This window comes from Bison bison, unplaced genomic scaffold (genome assembly GCF_000754665.1).
Source record: "Bison bison bison isolate TAMUID 2011002044 unplaced genomic scaffold, Bison_UMD1.0 scf7180017864035, whole genome shotgun sequence".
In the NCBI taxonomy this organism is placed as follows: domain Eukaryota; kingdom Metazoa; phylum Chordata; class Mammalia; order Artiodactyla; family Bovidae; genus Bison; species Bison bison.
In genome coordinates, this window is record NW_011494607.1 from 8,053,056 (window position 1) to 8,066,922 (window position 13,867).

Consider the following 13,867-nt stretch of genomic DNA (forward strand, 5'->3'; position numbering starts at 1 on the left):
GTAAATATATATGCAATTAGAACCAGAGTTTTAAATATTCTGATGAACTTCATGGTAAATACTTGGTAATTAAAAAACAAAAAAATTACACAACAACCAAAAAACACACAAGTTTATAGATACAGAGAAGAGATTAGTCGTTGCCACAGGCAGTGGATGAGGGTGGGGAAAATAGATGAAAGGCCTTAAAAGGTACAAACCTCCAATTATAAGGGAGATAAGTTCTGGGAATGTAATCTAACAGCATGGTCGGTCAGTTCAGCTGCTCAGTTGTGTCCAGCTCTTTGTGACCCCATGGACTATAGCATGCCAGGCTTCCCTGTCCATCACAGCATGGTGACTATAGTTAATGTGTATGCATGCATTCTAAGTAGCATCAGTTGTGTCCAACTCTGTGACCCTATGGACTGTAGCCTGCCAAGCTCCTCTGTCCATGGGATTCTCTAGGCAAAAATACCGGAGTGGCTTGCCATGTCCGTCTCCAGGGGATCTTCCCAACCCAGGGATTGAACCTACCTCTCTTAAGTCTCCTGCACTGGCAGGCAGATTCTTTACCACTAGCACCACCTGGAAGCCCACAGTTAATAATACCATATTGTATACTGGAAAGTTACACCATATTTTATATTACTTGAAAGTTGCTAAAGAGTAAGGGCTTCCCAGGTGGCTCAGTGGTGAAGAATCCACCTGCCAATGCATGAGACGCAGGAGATATGAGTTTGATCCCTGGATTATGAAGATCCCCTGGAGAAGGAAATGGCAACCCACTCCAGTATTCTTGCCTGAGAAATCCCACAGACAGAGGAGGCTGGCAGGCTAGTCCATGGGGTCACAAAAGAGTCAGACACGACTGAGTGACTAAATATACACACACAAGGTGATGTATATTAAGTAGACTGACTGTAATGATTGTTTGCCATGTATACAATATCAGATCATTACGTTGCATATCTGAAACTAATATTATGTTACATATCAACTCTACCTTAGTAATAATAAAAAAAATACTTGGTTTTCTAGGCATTCTTCAATAATACTGTTAACAAATATTTATTTAGTGCTTTTACATCGTAGGCACTAGGTTAACTGTTGAGGATACAGACGTACACAAGACACAGTCTAGCCCTATGGAATTCAAATTCTTATAGGTAAGTTTTTTAAGGACATGAAGGTAAGAATACTGAAACTAAGACATGTATGACTACAGGCCTGAAGTGTTACTCAATTCTGGCAATAACATAGCCCAAAGGGCCTTGGTAAAAATGGCAGGAAAACTACTGCTATTGAATACATTTTGGAACCCTAAGTGCAATTTCTATGTGACTTGTTGGTAACAATGCATGATTTTAAACGTCCAGAAAGTTATAATATGGGCTCACAGAGAGCCCTGCAAGGGTCCTGAAGCACTCTGGTAGCAAGTATACAAGATAAAATGCTGTCAGCGACTTAATAGCTATTGCACAGAAGCAGACAGACTTTTGGCTTTTACAACAGTTTGTGGGGTGTTTTGTTTTTTTTTTAAAGCTTCTTTCACTTTTTGAATCTGCTTTCAACAAAGAAATATTCATGCCTGCTCTGATTACTGCAATATGAGACACTGAAAATTTACCCTTCTGCTCACTGTACTACAGAAAACTTATTCAATGAATATGGCACACAAATCCACAAATCTAGATACGCTTCCACTGCTTTCTCTCAATTTCTCACTCATCTGTTTCTTTCTGTTTGTTAATCTGGGAGGATCTTAACTTAATTTCTTTATCTTCAAAATACATGAAATCATTTGAAAGACAGAGTAGGTGTGGAAGGTTCTTTTTTGTTCTTGAGAATTAGGGTTCTCTTGAAACAGAAAGAAGCTTTGCTTGGCTCCATAAAACACCTTACCTCCACTCTCAATAATCTTTTCCTATGCTCTCTTCCTCCCTCTCCCCAGCAACCATGATGTCCCCTCCAAAGCCAGGCCAAGGGCTAGCATCAACTCAGGGGCAGGTAAGCTTCCTCCACTCTCCTGTACTGCATCAACATGGCAGATGGCAGCATTAGCTGGACAAGTCCTACCTCGCAGCAGTGCTGGTGAGTCGTGACCCATTTTCCAAGGAGAGAAGTTAACTGAGTGTGCTGAGACCCACATTTAAAAACTAAGTCAACAGAAAAATAAACAGAACACAGTGGAGAATACATGGTTACATCACACTTCTTTTGGAACTTTGGTTTACATTGTGTGTATATAAATGCATGTACGTGTATGTATACTGGAACTCAATGAAAATTACAGTCCTACAGGTTCACAGTGACAAGTATGGAAGCCACTAAACCAGAATACTCAGTTCTACAGCCTGCATCTTTATCTGATATAATACTTTAGCTACCTTAGAGATTGAGAAGTGTCAATATTAAATAATTCCCTTCAGTAAAATACATTGATCTAACAAAGCTAGTGGAGATGATGGAGTTCCAGTTGAGCTATTTCAAATCCTAAAAGATGATGTTATGAAAGTGTTCCATTCAGTATGCCAGCAAATTTGGAAAACTCAGCAGTGGTCACAGGACTGGAAAACGTCAGTTTTCATTCTAATCCCAAAGAAAGGCAATGCTAAAGAATGTTCAAACTACTGCACAATTGCACTCATCTCACACACTAGCAAAGTAATGCTTAAAATTCTCCAAGCTAGGCATCAACAGTATGTGAACTGTGAACTTCCAGATGCTCAAGCTGGATTTAGAAAAGGCAGAGGAACCAGAGATCAAACTGCCAACATCCGTTGGATCACCGAAAATGAAAGAGAATTCCAGAAAAACATCTGCTTCTGCTTCACTGACTATGCTAAAGCCTTCGACTGTGTGGATCACAAAACTGTGGAAAATTTTGTGGATCACAAAACTGTGGGAATACCAGACCACCTGACCTGCCTCCTGAGAAATCTGTATGCAAGTCAAGAAGCAACGGTTAGAACGGGACAACAGACTGGTTCCAAATTGAGCAAGGAGTACATCAAGGCTGTATACTGTCACCTTGATTATTTAAATTATATGCAGAGCACATCACGCGAAATGTGGGACTAGATGAATTACAAGCTAGAATCAAGATTGCCGGGAGAAATAACCTCAGATATGCAGATGACACCACCCTTATGGCAGAAAGTGAAGAGAACTAAAGAACCTCTTGATGAAAGTGAAAGAGGAGAGTGAAAAAGCTGGCTTAAAATTCAACATTCAAAAAACAAAGATAATGGCATCCGGTCCTATCACTTCATGGCAAACAGATGGGGAAACAACGGAAACAGTAACAGATCTTATTGTCTTGGGCTCCAAAATCACTGCAGATGGTGACTGCAGCCATGAAATTTAAAGATACTTGCTTCTTGGAAGAAAAGCTATGACAAACCTAGACAGCATATTAAAAAGCAGAGGCTTGACTTTACCGACAAAGATCCGCATAGTTAAAGCTATGGTTTTTCCAGCAGTCATGTTATGGATGTGAGAATTGGACCATAAAGAAAGCTGAACACTGAAGAATTGATGCTTTTGAATTGTGGTGTTAGAGAAGACTCTTGAGAGTCCCTTGGACTGCACATCAAACCAGTCAATCCTAAAGAAAATCAGTCCTGGGTGTTCTTTGGAAGGAATGATGCTAAAGCTGAAACTCCAGTACTTTGGCCACCTCATGCGAAGAGTTGACTCATTGGAAAAGACTCTGATGCTGGGAACGATTGAAGGCAGGAGGAGAAGCGGACGACAGAAGACGAGAAGGGGATGACAGAGGATGAAATAGTTGGATGGCATCACTGACTCGATGGACCTGAGTCTGAACAAGTTCTAGGAGTTGGTGATGGACAGGGAAGCCTGGCATGCTGCCATCCATGGGGTCACAAAGAGATATGACTAAGTGACTGAACTGAACTGACTGATCTAATGAGCCACACATTTTTTAAAACACCATCAGTCAGTGAACAAACAGAATCAATCTTCTTAGCTTTTTCAGTATTCTCTAAGAGAGACCCCATCTCTTTTGGAGTCTTTTTTGTACCTACTGCATATGCATATGGATACAAACACCAATCATACATTTCCTGGGCTGTAAAGAGACTTTTAAAAATTGAAGCTCAGAAAGCTTAGAGTATGAGACTGTGACTAATGGCACCCAGTTCCTCAGCAGGGATGGAACTGGGCATGAGGCAGAGAATAACTCAGCTGTACTGATTATAAAATAACTGCTTCAGAATAATGTTTATATTCCTTACTTTTCACATATGGCTGCTGCATGGAATTCATAGTTAAAATACAGAAGACATGTTTCAGCTGTTCTGTGGTGTCAAAGTGGAAACTGTATGTGACTCAGCCTCACAGCTTCACACACTTCTTGAGTTGACAGAACTGCAAGAGGCAACTAATATCAAGCCTGGCGGGGAGGGACAGCCCTGTGGCCTTGAGACTCTCCATAACAACCACTAAGTTGATTAAAAGTGATGCTGATAGGCTTCAATCTTTCTTTATTTTATGTGTTCTGGCTGCTAAGTGGAGCCTCCAGGACTAGAACCCTATGAGAATAGCACTGAGATTTTTATCAGACTATAAAATGCTTTAGAAAACAACACTGAATAATAGGTGTACAATGTAAACTATAATTTAAACTTGACCATGTCTATAAAAATAAACTATGGATAACAGGACTATATACACACTGAACTAAGACAAAGGTATTACGCAAAGACATATAGAAATAACCACCCCAAAAAGTTTCTGACAACCTGAAAGCATAGGAAGAGGAATTAAGTAAAATTTCACTTTAATCAAAATGTTTCTTTTGAATTTCAAAGACTGAATATAAAGATATAATGAAATCTATTTCTTTCTTAAGAAAACTCTAAGTCACACACAACCCAGTACATTTAGAAACCTGTCTTAATCTCAATGATGGTGACAGAAGTTAGTACTGGATGAAGGTGAAATGTGCTTCATTTATAGCACTCAACAGTAGCTGTGGATATGTGAGACAATTCTTTTCTTACACTGTATTATAACTCATTATAAGATGATTAGTGTTTTATTTAGTTTATCATATTTTAGGAAAATAAGAGCATAATCATGTGTGTTTAAAATCAAGTTCTTCGGATGACAAATTTCCCATGAAAACTTAAGGACTGAGCTTCTTTGAAAAAAGAACCTTCCAGTGACTTATAGAAGGTGCTGGGAGATGCAAAAGGCAAAGTTGGAATAACTTCCTCTAAAAATAATGAAACCTGAAGCTAGCATATAGATGTGCTGGTCTGAAACTATAATGAAGTTCCATGTTTGCACACATCTGTATCTAGGGTGTGAAGGAGGGAGGGAGAGAAAGATGGTGGTAACAATTCATATTATACACTAACAGTACATACATCTATTGTCACCCTATAGCAAATTGCTGAACTCATTTAATGCTTGTCCAAGTATCTATCACCCTTTTTGTGTTTTTCTTTTTCTTTCTGATCTTTATAAATTGGAGCTCCTTTTTAGACATACAACCATGAAATTTCTCTTTAGCAAATGTAACCTCTAACACCAAGCCACTCACATTTAGTCTTGTGATGTTAATGAAATGAGAATTCCTTTTCTTAAATATTCAAATGAACAAACGCCTATCTTGATTTATAAAAATTCCAACCAATATTCTCTTAAGAAAAGCAAAGCCATTTCCATTTATTAAAGGTTATATATGATATCTATACCATATAATATAGTATCATTACATTTAAAGAGAGAAAAATACTGGTACTTCATGACCAAAAGAAGTCAGATGCAAGGTAAGGGGCAGAGAAAGAAACTTAAATTTCTAGCCTAATCTCAAGCATTTAAACTATGGGTTTTTTTGTTTGTTTGTTTTTATTGCTTTCCAATTAACTTGTAAGCATTCTAATTAGATAGGATCTATATAGCATTTTCATAAGAACCACAGGAATTATAAAAGAACCTCAATAATTAATGAGGATAAGAAATCCTTTCATAGCATATGAAAGAAATCTTTCCCATGGAAACATCAAAGGAAAAACATGCCCTAAAATAATGGACTTTTTTCTATTGAGTTGATTATCCAGGCATAAAGGGTTGACAAAGGATTGACCTCTGTCACTGGGCTTGATAGAAATAAAGAAAATGATATGTTAATGGATGAGGTGAGTGATGGAGAAATCACCCTGATACATACACTTGTTTTTGAGATAACATGTAACATGTAACAGACATACACACACACAAATTCTACCCTTCCTTAAATGTATCAGATATCTCTCTCACTTTTTCATTATTTCAGTTCTAATAAGGGGAAAGAGAATTTTCCAAATCAGTGGATAGGAAAAAAAGTTGGGCTTTTAGAAATGTTTCTGCTGAAACTTATCAGGATTCCTGGTTTTACTGTAGAATTTGGTGAACAGGATAGTGAGGGAGGCTTATGAAGAGACTCTTGGCAACTCCACTTGTGTTCCAGGGATGTTAAAAATAGGGAAAAAAAAACACACAAAGTACTTGAATTCCTGTCATTACTTAGGGAATCAGAAACATTCAAGAGGGTTCACAACTTAAGACCTTAACATGGACTTTTGAGTGTCTTAAGTTAAACTAAGGAAGGTATTTAAAGAAATGCTGATGCTATGGTAGCTAAATAAGGTATTTAATAATGTCAATAATGTGACTAACCTCCTCAGTATTATATATCTTGTATGTCCTATTCAGGCTCAGTATACTCTGAAAAAAACCTTTGTTTTTCAAAGCATAAAAATATGTCATATACACAAGGGGAAAGGACTTTGAAAAGAACAAACTTGGAGGATTTACACTACCTGATTTCATGACTTATTTTAAAGCCACAAAAATCAAGACTGTGATATTAGTGAAGGCCTATAGTATAGACACATGGGGCTTCCCTTGTACCTCAGCTGGTAAAGAATCTGCCTGCAATGCAGGGAAGGCTGGTTTGATTCCTGGGTTGGGAAGATCCTCTGGAGGAGGGTTAGGCTACCCATTCCAGTGTTCTTGGGCTTCCTTGGTGGCTCAGATGGTAAAGAATCCACATTCAATGCAGGAGACCTGGACTTGATCCCTGGGTTGGGAAGATCCCCTGGAGGAGGGCATGGCAACCCACTCCAGTATTCTGGCCTGGAGAATTCCATGGACAGAGGAGCCTGGTGGGCTACAGTCCATGGGGTTGCAAAGAGCTGAACATGACTGATACAGCACAGTATAGACACATAGGTCAATGGAACAGAATAAAGAGTTCTGAAATAGAGATTCACACACACACATATGGTGAACTGATTTTCAACTGAGATGCAAAGACACTGCAGTGGTGGAAAGGATAGTCTTTTTTAACAAATGGTTTTAGAACAAATGGATATTCTTGTGCCAAAAAGGGTTGGGGTATAGGAAGGCCAATATTATTCCTCTTTACCTTGAACCTTGCATCACATACAAAAATTATTTCAATTAGATAATAAACCTAAATGTAAAACCCAGAACTATAAATATTCCAGAATGATACACAGAAGAAAAATCTTTCTGCCTCTGGGCCAGGCAAACGTTTCTTAGATCAATACTAAAAGCAGGAGCCATGAAAAAAGAGTAATAAAGTGAATTCCATCAATATTAAGAATTTTTGCTCTTTGAAGGTCTTGTTAAGAGAAATCCCATATCTGATAAAAGACTTATATTCAGAAGATACAAAGAATGCTCAAAACTCAACAGTTTAAGAAAACAAACAAAAACAAAAAATGGCAAGTTTTTGAACACACACCTCACTAGAGATGTATAAATGGCAAATAGTACATGAGAAGATGTTCAATATTATTAGTCATTACAGAAGAGCAAATTAAAACTACAACGAAATACTATATACCTACAAGAATGCCTAAACTCAAGACTGACAATACCAAATGTTGATGATGAAATGGAGGAACGGCACTCATCCTGATGGTGGGAAAATAGTTTGGTAGTTTCTTAAAAAGTTAAAACACACAGCTACCATTTAACTCAGGCTTCCCTCATAGCTCAGTTGGTAAAGAATCCACCTGCAGTGCAGGAGACCCCAGTTCGATTCCTGGGTTGGGAAGAGCTGCTGGAGAAGAGATAGGCTACCCACTCTAGTACTCTCGGGCTTCCCTTATGGCTCAGCTGGTAAAGAATTTGCCCACAATGTGGGTAGACCTGGGTTCGATCCCTGGGTTGGGAAGATCCCCTGGAGAAGGGAAAGGCTACCCACTCCAGTATTCTGGCCTAGAGAATTCCATGGACTGTATAGGGATCGCAAAGAGTCAGACACGACTGAGCCACTTTCACCATTTAACTCGATCATTTTGGTGTTAGGTATTTACCTGAGAGAAATGAAAATATATGTCCATACACAGACTTGTATACAAATGTTCACAGCAGCTTTATTTATAGCAGCCAAAAAGTAGAAACAACCCAAATGTCCCTCAATATGTAAAAGGATAGAGAAATTGTGCTAAAACCATATAATGAAATATTACTCAGCAATAAAAAGGAATGAACTACTGAAGTATAACAACATGGGTGAATCTCAAAATAATAACTGAATCAAAGAAGCCAAAAGAAAGAAATACAGTATAATTCCATTTAGATAAAATTCTGGCAAGTGCAAATTAATCCATAGTGATTAGATCAGTGGTCACCTGGGAACTGGAGGAGAAAAAGGAAGGGGAGGAGGTGGGGGAATTCAATGGGGCACAAAGACACTTTTAGGGGTGATGGATATGTTATTTGTCTTGATTGTGATGATGGTTTCACAAGGGTAAGTATAACTGGATGTCAAACTGTACAGTTTAAATATGTATATTTTCTTACATGTCTATTATACCTCAATAAAGCTGTCAAAAAAATTCTACTGGAAAATAGGGTAATGAAGCTCTAAATTCTACTCTTCTTAACTAATCACCAAATTGTACTGGTCAAATTTATTATGGGCAAGATTATTAAACTAACTGATTCACTGAAAAGCCGAAGTACTATTTCAGCAGAGATATGTAAAAGCAAACAAAATTAATAATTCACATTCCCCAATTTTTGTGATAGTTACTTGAAGGATTTTAGTGGGTTCTGGACGAACAAACTGTACCTAGGAAAAAATGTTAGAAAGTGAACAATCATACCTTGATTTGTGCAAAGGGTCTTTCATAACCTCCAACATAGAGAAGGCCAATGTTCTGAGGAAGCAACCTACAAATGAAAAGAAAAACACCATTTATAAAATATTCTTCCTTAAATATAAGGTTGTATAATTATCAAAATTTGCATAATAGATACTTAATATGAAAAAATTAATATCTATGCAACTATTCTTGTCTTTTGCATGATGGAACAGTAACCAGCAGAGGAATAATTCTTATACTTCAGAAAATGGTGGGTAAACATTGAAAATGGCAACTTGAATGTAAAACAATCCAACAAAATAGTAATTCTAGCAAAATCACTCCACAGAAGAGAATTAAGCAATGCATAGATTTAAAAATCCATGAGTTCAATTCAAGAAACACTCTTTGTGTTTCTATACCATTAACTATGGAGACAATATTAATACAAACCTAAACAGTTCGCTCCCAAAATCTAACAGGAAAACCAGACACACAAACAATTAACTACAACAAAAGGTAGTCTCTGATAAATGCTATTGCAGAGGTATTTATCATTGCAAAGTAGTGGAGTGAGAGGTGCTTGCGATGGAGGGAGCTGGAGAAGCCTCAATAGGTGGAATTAAGGCTTAACTCTGATGGGTGGGTAAAGCAAAGGGAAAATTTTATAAACTAAATTCTGAGAATGCAGAAGATTTGAAGCAAAAAAGGAAACAAGTATGGCTCAAGAAAGGGATAAGTTAGCTGGAGATGAAAACCCAAAGAAAGCTTTAAATGGGCCATTAAGAATGTCAGACTTCGTATCTTTATTTCATAAGCAATATTTATTTTTTGTACAAACAATAAGCGCACATAAAAGCGAAAAACCATCTGGAGGGTGGGGATAAACTGGCTAACTTTCCTGCATCCTTCCTTCCTATTTAAAGAGGTCTACCATTCTTGACTTCTAGGGGCTTCCCTGGTGGCTCAGCAGAAAAGAATCTGCCTGCAATGTAGGAGATGTGGGTTCGATCCCTGAGTGGGGAAGATCCCCTGAAGAGGGCATGGCAACCCACTACAGTATTCTTGCCTGGAGATTCCCATGGACAGAGGAGCCTGGCAGGCTACAGTCCCTGGGGTCGCAAAGAGTCAGACATGACTGTAGCAACTGTGCACGCACACATCATTCTTGACTACACAAAACATTATGAATAAGGAAATACCATCATTAGAACCATGCTGTATCAGGGCTTCCCTAGTGGCTCAGTGGTCAAGAATCCACCTGTCAATGCAGGACACGTAAGTTTGATCCCTGATCCAGGAAGATCACACATGCTGTAAAGCAACTAAGCCTGTGTACCACAACTATTGAGCCTACGCTCTAGAGCCTGCGAGCTGCAAATGCTGAAATCCATGTGCCCTAGAGCCTGTGTTCTGATCGGGAAGCCACTGCAATGAGAAGGCCATGTATTGCAACTAGAGAGTAGCCCCTGTTCACTGCAGCTAGAGAAAAAAACCCTGTGCGGCAATGAAGACCCAGAAGAGCCAGAAATATAAAAAATAAATAAACATTAAAAAAAAAAGAACTATACTTGTGGAGCATGTAGTCATGCAGGGTAAGAGAAGCACACAATTAAAGTAACTACTCTATGGTGTCTTACAATCATCATCACCAGGTGACAGTGTGAGTAGTTGTGTTATTACTGAAGGGGAGAACATGCCAGCCTAAAATATGACACTTAACATGTGGATTATTTTCAGCTGATGGCAATCAAGATCCAGAAGACTCAAGAAAAACTTTTACCTCTCCTTTAACTACCTAAAAGAATTTAGATAGGGGGCCTGGTCCAGAAAAACAGCTATTATGGTAATGTTATCTACAAGTCCTACCTGCACGGCAGGGCAAACTTCTAAATACCACATATTAGGTTTTATTATCCTATGAGTCACTCTCCTCCCCTTTGAAGACCCAGGCCCTACTCCCACTCCTTAGCATCAGTTCAGTTCAGTCGCTTAGTCATGTCCAACTCTTTGCGACCCCATGAATCACAGCACACCAGGCCTCCCTGCCCATCACCAACTCCCGGAGTTCACTCAGACTCACGTCCATCAAGTCAGTGATGCCATCCAGCCATCTCATCCTCTGGCGTCCCCTTCTCCTCCTACCCCCAATCCCTCCCAGCATCAGAGTCTTTTCCAATGAGTCAACTCTTCGCATGAGGTGGCCAAAGTACTGGAGTTTCAGCTTTAGCATCATTCCTTCCAAAGAAATCCCAGGGCTGATCTCCTTCAGAATGGCCTGGTTGGATCTCCTTGCAGTCCAAAGGACTCTCAAGAGTCTTCTCCAACACCACAGTTCAAAAGCATCAATTCTTCGGCACTCAGCTTTCTTCACAGTCCAACTCTCACAGCCATACATGACCACTGGAAAAACCATAGCCTTGACTAGACGGACTTTGTTGGCAAAGTAATGTCTCTGCTTTTGAATATGCTATCTAGATTGGTCATAACTTTCCTTCCAAGGAGTAATAGCACATAAGCCTCAACTGTCCAACTTGCTCTTGAGTCTCTTATCACAGGGGATCCTGTACATACCAACTTAAATATGTTTTCTGCTAATTTGTCTTATGTCAATTTAATTATTAGACCAAAGAACCTAGTGCTGTGCTGAGTTGCTCAGTTGTGTCCAACTCTTTGCGACCCCATGGACTGTAGCCTGTCAGGCTCCTCTGTCCATGGGGATTCTCCAGGCAAGAATACTGGAGTGGGTTGCCATGCCCTCCTCCAGGGGAATCTTGCCAACCCAGGATCTAGGTTCAAAGAATCTAGAAGAGAAGGGAAGAATTTTCCACCTCTACATTAACTTTCCACTGACTTGGTCTAGTGAGACTAACAGAGCACACTTTTAAAGCATCTTCGATTTTATGAATTAGGTAAACAGATATTCTATCTCTCAGGAATATTCTCTGTTCCCTACATTCTTTAAAAGCCTATAAAGTATTAAAGGCCACTAAATGTTAGCAACTTAGTTGTGTCCAACTCTTTGTGACCCCATGGACTAGGGCTTGCCAGGCTCTTCTGTCCATGGGATTCTCCAGGCAAGAATACTGGAGTGGACTGCCATTTTAAGAGTGCTAATAGCAGATAAACACAATAATAAATTAAACCAGTTTAGCAAAAAGCTACTTAAGTTTGGAATGTGAATCTTAAAGTAAAACATTTTAACATGTTGTTGAAGGTTATAAACAACTAAAGGCATATTTGTTTACTGGATGCAAGTAGAAAGCATGAGAAATGTCCCCAAATGTCTCAGTTGGGAAATGGAGAATTTCTTCACCATCATTTGACAAATAAGAAATTAATCAAATCAATAAAACTTTAAATCAGTCACAAATTTCTAGTATCACAAAATTAATGTTAGTTATATATAGCAGTAGTAATTTATTTCCTATATAACAAATGTTCACAAAAAGCTTGATAAACTCCTTTTAAAAGTAAGAATAGTCACTTCATACAAATAGATGCTAGAAAAGGGAGAGAATAAAAGCTGGCTGACATTTAAAAATCAATGTCCCTAATTACTATGCATATGCATTTCAGGAAGCGTGCCAATATACAATTTAGTGTCCCCCTCTTCCTCCAACTTGCCTATCTAATAACTACCTTCTAAACAAGAAATATCTTAAATATGTTAGTTACAAAGCATATATATATTTTGCTTTTTAAATCTTGTTCTTTCTCATCCATGTACATATTATTCCTTACCATAAATTACACTACCCCTTCGTTTGAGTGGGTTTTAATATGTACCATAATTTAAAGGTTTGCTATGTGTAAAATAATTAATACTCTGAGAACAAAAATTCCAACTTATAAGATGGAACATTTCTTAAAATGCTTTTACCTTTCAAAAAATTATTTTGCCAGATTGTACGCATAATTATTGTCAAATAATAGGCACTGTTTCATTATGACAGGGTACTCATATGTTATATAGCAATCACATTTAAATCCCAGAGTAAAGGCATTAATTCACCATTGATAGATGCACTTAAATGTATATGTTAAAAAGTATGTGTTAAAATAAAAACCCTGACTCATTTAGTACGAGGTAATTGTTTTGCAACTTCTGTTAGGTGAATATTAACATAATCTTTATACAAATGCTAATAACTCCCAAAATATTTGCTTATAACCAAATGCTTCTATGGGGCTTCCCTGGTGGCTCAGAAGTTAAAGCATCTGCCTGCAATGTGGGAGACCTGGGTTTGATCCCTGGGTCGGGAAGATCCCCTGGAGAAGGAAATGGCAACCCACTCCAGTATTCTTGCCTGGAGAATCCTACGGACAGAGGAGCCTGGTGGGCTACAATCCATGGGCTAGCAAAGAGTCGGACACGACTGAGTGAGCGACTTAAGGTAAGGTAAGGTAAATGCTTCTACAACGTGGCTACCAAAGAAATTTTTGTAATAAGAAGTCATTATTGGGAAAAAGAAAGAAAATCTATTACAGCTTTTGAAAAAAAGTAAAGATAGGCAAGACTGATGTTCATTTTGCTTCAATTTCCCAAATACAAATATTAACAAATATCTATTCTGGAAAGAAAGCTGCAAAATTATTTCCAGAAAATTTTCTCACATAAAGGAAAAATAAAACTTGGCAGGTAATAGAAAGAACATCATTTAAAAGAACCTCATTCATCATCATTCAGTGATGATATATCAGGCTTAGAAAAAACTGCTTTGAAAGGGAATTGAGTCTATAATTATTTC

The 13,867-nt window shown here is 38.2% G+C and overlaps 1 protein-coding gene across 2 annotated transcripts in view; it reads right to left on the reverse strand.

Moving 5' to 3' along the window:
• The window catches only part of RNGTT (RNA guanylyltransferase and 5'-phosphatase), a 240,518-nt gene that overhangs the window by 35,792 nt on the left and 190,859 nt on the right, over positions 1 to 13,867 (reverse strand). For both annotated transcript variants that reach the window (XM_010834696.1, XM_010834697.1), the window contains one exon: positions 9,138 to 9,204. In XM_010834696.1, coding sequence (XP_010832998.1) covers positions 9,138 to 9,204 — 67 coding nt within the window. The remainder of the gene's footprint in view (positions 1 to 9,137; positions 9,205 to 13,867) is intronic.